Raw genomic sequence first — 5,356 nt, forward strand, 5'->3', positions numbered from 1 at the left:
ATCAAAGTGCAGATTCTGAGTTATTGATGATACTTGCAATTAATTAATACAACCTCTCATCAGCCCTACGTCAGATGGTGCTGGAGCAGCCGTTTTGGCCAGCGAGGCCTTCGTCAGGAAACACCATCTGGAGAACCAGGCAGTGGAGATTGTGGCCCAAGAGATGGTGACAGACCTCTCCTCCACGTTTGAAGAAAACAGCTGCATTAAGATGGTAAGAACTAGTCATTAATAAAGTGTGTCATGTGGCAACAAACTGAATGGCGTGTTAGGCTGATCAGTGTTTGATGACCTAAATAACTTAGTAAAAGGTCTTAAGAAGGAAACAAAGGCTATGCTCAATAGAGGCGCCAATGCAGAAAAGCACATTGGAGATATAGAGAACCAGCAGGAAGTGCAGGAGGAGACAACCAAGGAGGTAAAGGGCCTAAAACCGAAAGTTTCCTACCTTGACTCCTATAGCCAAAGGAACAGCCTGGTCCTTTTCGTGCATACGTTACATCCTTGATTTGTGCGAGATCAGGACGGACATCGCAGGAGCCTTCGCTCGTCCAAATCCATCCAAATCTTTATGGTCATTTATTATTCGTCTGCTGAGGCGGTCTTCTGTGTTTCAGGTTTTTTTTTCTACCTTTCAGCACACAAGTTGGTTCATAATGAAAATTACACAGAAGAAGACATGAGGTCCCTTGGTAGTACTAGTCCTGTGCAAACTGGGCTTGGTCTGTTAAATAATGATTTAAAAGTGTTTGCAAAGATGCTTGCTGGCAGCCTCACTTCTAGAAATATATGGAGACTTTTTCATATACTCATATTTATGTTGGCACTTGAACAATAAGCCTGTGCTAATAGAGATAATCAGAGCAGCCTATAATGGTAGATATCCACTGTCATGGGTATATTAAAGTAAAGTAAAAGATTATTGCAGAAAAAAGTTCTCTGTGGTACCACCCTGAATGTAATAGAAATGTTAGTAACCCCATCATTTTCTGTTCATATGTGACATAGCTAAAGACGTACTCTTTGTATTTCTGGCTTATCCCTGCCTTCTTGTCCAGTTTGGAATAAACCACCATTAACAGCTAGAGGGAAAAAGAAGTTGACTAGTAGTGGCTGCAGGAAAATTTTACTTATTTGAGTCAGTTGCTTTCTGATGGCAACATTATTGAATTGAATGAACTAAGAACGCAGTAAAATGTAGAAGAGGACAACTTGTTTCAGCCAATTATTTTACTAAAAGGTTACATTTACATTACTAAGGGCATCATACTTATCCTTAAAGACACTGCTAATGAAAAACTGGCTTTACAAATTCTTGTCGTACACTTTTTACAGATGTATAAATATGCGATCACAGTGGGAAAGAGAGCTAGTGATATCTCTCACCACAGACCAGTGGGAAATCATCTCGCAACCTTCAAATTATTTACCAAAAAAATTAGTTGGGTATTAAGTTATTCAGATGAAGATTTTATAGAGTATATATATAACTTCCACAAATTAAAGTGTGCCAGATTTGTGCTGGCTGTCTTGGGGCCAGGTACGCTCATACATAGACTGTCGTACAACCCAGCAGTAAAAGCATTCTGGGCTGAGGTAATACATTACAAGCCAAATGTGTTGTATAAATATCCCATTATGCCTTGTAATACTCCTGAAATGGAATTTTAAAGAATGCTTGCCATCGTTTTTGCAAACCAGTGAGTATAAAATCATCTTAAGGAGACTTGAAGCTATATAACTGATGCACAGTTATCAGCTATAGTTTTACCCCTGCTGATTATTATGTGTTGGGACCAGGAAGATCTCTTCATTATGATAAGTTTGTTACCTTGAATGTGTTCCTAAACATACTTCTTTTTTGGGGGGGGTTTCTGTTCAGGTGGGATATGACATGTCTCGGACAGCTGCCAAAAAGTGTTATGAAGCTGCAGGTCTGAAGCCAAGTGACGTTGATGTGGTCGAGCTGCACGACTGCTTCTCAGCCAATGAGCTCATCACGTATGAGGCTCTGGGGCTGTGTCCAGAGGGTAAGACTGCAGCTGTTAAAAACCTAACTTATCCTCCAGCTATTTTACAACTTAGAGGATTAGAGCAGGAAGTTTTCCCCCTTCCTTTTTCAACCTTTATTTAAATTTGTACTTTTACGGGAGTACATAGGGATTATCTATATAAGTTATTTAATATTAAATATCTGCTGCTATTCTCACACAGAGTCAGGGATGCTTATATAAGCCGGTGATGTGTGCCAATATTCTGCCTCACTGCTGAACTTGTATGAAATAACCCAATAAACTAGAATTTAATTCTCAGAAACTTTGCCTGTAGTTTCCTGCCTCTTTGTTATTGGGTTATGAGGACATTTGGCTGTGAGGCTAAATACAGAACACAGCGCTCTCTGCAGAAGAGTGGATCTCTTGTGGGAGATACAGTAATAAGATCACTCTGAATAAAACCTGTTGGCTGTCTGGTGTCACACTGAGGGACATGATCCAGAAATCTTACTGATCTTACTGAACCATGCATGACAGGAAAAGAAGAGTATTTGCCCCAAGAGGAAAGTAACTGTTTAACACTGGATTTCCACAAATTTGTATTTTTCTTCTAAATGTTGCCAATATGCTAAACAAAGGTTTGTTTGTTGACATCCTTTTAGTGTTTAGTGTTATTAACACGCACCTACTGATGATTTTATATTAACATGTCTTGCAATGCTCTGCAACATGTCGCCGTTCTGACTCATGAGTACTCAGTAGTCCTTATATCTTGAGAACTGAGTACTGATGGGTCAGACCCCACCCATCTTAGAACTCGGCCTTCATTTTGATCTCAACTACACACCTGAACAGTATTGTGACTGCATGTTGTACGATGGCAGAATCTGTCCACATACCTGGCAAGGTGCAGAAAATGTGCTCACTGGTGGTTCCTGTTGCAGTAGGTTGCTCCAGCAGCACATTTTACCATGATGACGCAGACAAGGTGAAAACAATACTGGTAAATACAATGTAAATTTCACTGGGTATTGTTTTGTGATCTTCCTGTGTGCATCACAACCTCTGCAGGTAAAGCAGGAGAGCTGATTGACAGAGGGGACAACACGTATGGAGGCAAATTTGTGATCAATCCCAGCGGTGGTCTCATCTCCAAAGGACATCCTCTGGGTGCCACAGGTATGCCGAGCCTCTGACTGTTGATGAAAACAAACCACCTGTCATATACTGTAGGACGAAGTACACACTAATCCAGTCTGATAGGGAGTGAAAATGGCAGATCAGGGTCATAAAGCATTTGCATTTAATGCTCATTTGAGCTTGTTTTGAGCAGCAAATGAATTGTTCAGAATATATACACGCATCTTTAAACAAACACTCTGTCAAACAACTTCCACGGCGGCCACTAGGTGGCATGTGTCTCATAGTGATGGACACCTGTATTGTAACTGGGTAAGAGTGATCCTCAGCCTGTATGTGAGAGGGCAGCCGCCTGTGGCTTTGGCAAGCTTCTCCTTTAATCTCCCCACATATTAAACTGTTGAGGGAAGAGACTTAGCAACAGTGCAGCTGACTTGTTCGGTCTTCATCTTCTTTCTGGCAGATCCAATATTTTTCCTACACATACCACATTTCATATTTATAGTCGCTGCTGCTTAGGTTCGTGTGCACTCACATACACTCACACAGTAACAGAGGAAGGTCAAACATTGCAGTTTTCTTCTTTATCCTTCATTTGATACAGACCATTAGATTTGTCAGTCAGATTCTTTTTTTTTTCTTTGATCTATCATATTTCTCTCTGTCTTCCTTTCTTCGTGCCTCAAAAGTTCTACCAGCACTCCCACTGCCTCATTATTTTTGCAATGATTTTCCCACTTTATGTCATCAATACTCGCCCTATTTCGTGGGTGACTCTTCTATCACACGAGTGCCCCAGTCAGCTAAGCTCCGTCTGATCCATGGTGATGCTCCTAATCCTAGTTGTAAAGCTCTGACCTCTTGCCTCAGAACAGTGTGAGCAGAGATAATGACAGCTAATTGACTGACCCTCGCAGGAGGTATTGTGAGCTACCTCACCTTTTACATGTTGACAGGATACCTAGGGACCTTAAAGGTTCATTGATGCAGAGGTTGTCATTTGTGGTGAATGACCATATGCTCTGATCCCTCAGTAATAAAAAGTATATCTGAGGTGATATCTAGAGGATGTTTACTAGTAGTTTGATAAATAGCCTTGTGGACCCTACAGTAAATTCCAACAAGTCTCCATGGAGAACATTAGGAGAGTGCTGCAGATTGGGAACTTCGCACCATGAAGAGGTCTTTACTCTTAATTCCTTTAGCCTATTGGAGAAATGCAAAAGCTCATTAAGCACATGGGATGAAATACTTAGCCATAACGCTAGCGCAGTAGTTGTCCCTGGCGAGAGTAGGGAGTGAGTTGTCAGATTAGGAGGCAATTTGTCACTCCTCTCAGTGAAGATGTTGTGTTTAACACTTGCAGAATGCTTCGGTGTTGACACTTTCTCTTCCGATTATTGCAGCCTTATTGTAGATATTTTGAAATTACAGCAACAAAGACATAGCTGTTTTTCTATTCCACTGGTAGAGACTAATGTATGTTACGTTCTTGGAATGGCTTTTGATGTGAGCCTTCTGTCACCTGCCAGAACCAAACTGCAGCCAGCTAATTTCATCATCAGCTGCTAATGAGACAGATTTTTTCCTCAAGACTTTGTGTAGACCACAAACGTTAAAAGGTCTTGCATTAATCAGGTGACCAGTAACATGAAATGAACGCAAATGTTGGTCTGTTTGCTGACAAGTTCGTTCATATTAGCCTGCAGGTGACTGGCTCAGGAGGCAGAGTGAGTCCTTTAATCAGAAGGTTGGCGGTTTGATCCCCGGTTCCTCGAACTGATTAGCAGGTGGCACCTTGCATAGCTTCCTTAGCCATTAGTGCATGGATGGGTGACATGTAGTGTTAAGCACTTTGAGTGATCAGATGACTAAAAAGCTGCTACATAAGTACAGTTTATTTACCATTCCATCAGCATTTGGGACACACTGATTTGTCCACTTGTGTATCCGGGAGCTGGATGAGCGGGGATTCTTTTATGGTGGACAGATAGTAAATGCAGTATTTTCAATCTTGTTTCTTCACAGGGTGTTCATGCTCCTGTCCTGTATTGGCCAAAGATCTTTGAGTAACAGTGGTGTGTTGGAGGGCCTCCTGAACCTCCTGGATAGCCTGCTGTCTCCACTGCAGCAGCCACAAGCTGCTGCCCAGCGCAGGAGTGATGGTAATGCACCCTTAAGGTCTCAGTATGCTTGCTGTTTGCGACCTGTCGCGCGACACT

At 41.7% G+C, this 5,356-nt stretch overlaps 1 protein-coding gene across 1 annotated transcript in view; it reads left to right on the plus strand.

The window, feature by feature from the left end:
- The window catches only part of scp2a (sterol carrier protein 2a), a 15,552-nt gene that overhangs the window by 3,633 nt on the left and 6,563 nt on the right, over nucleotides 1-5,356 (plus strand). The window contains exons 9-11 of the mRNA XM_035670717.1: nucleotides 64-214; nucleotides 1,883-2,030; nucleotides 3,066-3,173. Of these exons, the coding sequence (XP_035526610.1) occupies nucleotides 64-214; nucleotides 1,883-2,030; nucleotides 3,066-3,173 (407 nt within the window). The remainder of the gene's footprint in view (nucleotides 1-63; nucleotides 215-1,882; nucleotides 2,031-3,065; nucleotides 3,174-5,356) is intronic.

This window comes from Morone saxatilis, unplaced genomic scaffold, assembly GCF_004916995.1.
Source record: "Morone saxatilis isolate NCDOM2014 unplaced genomic scaffold, NCSU_SB_2.0 Contig23, whole genome shotgun sequence".
NCBI lineage: Eukaryota > Metazoa > Chordata > Actinopteri > Moronidae > Morone > Morone saxatilis.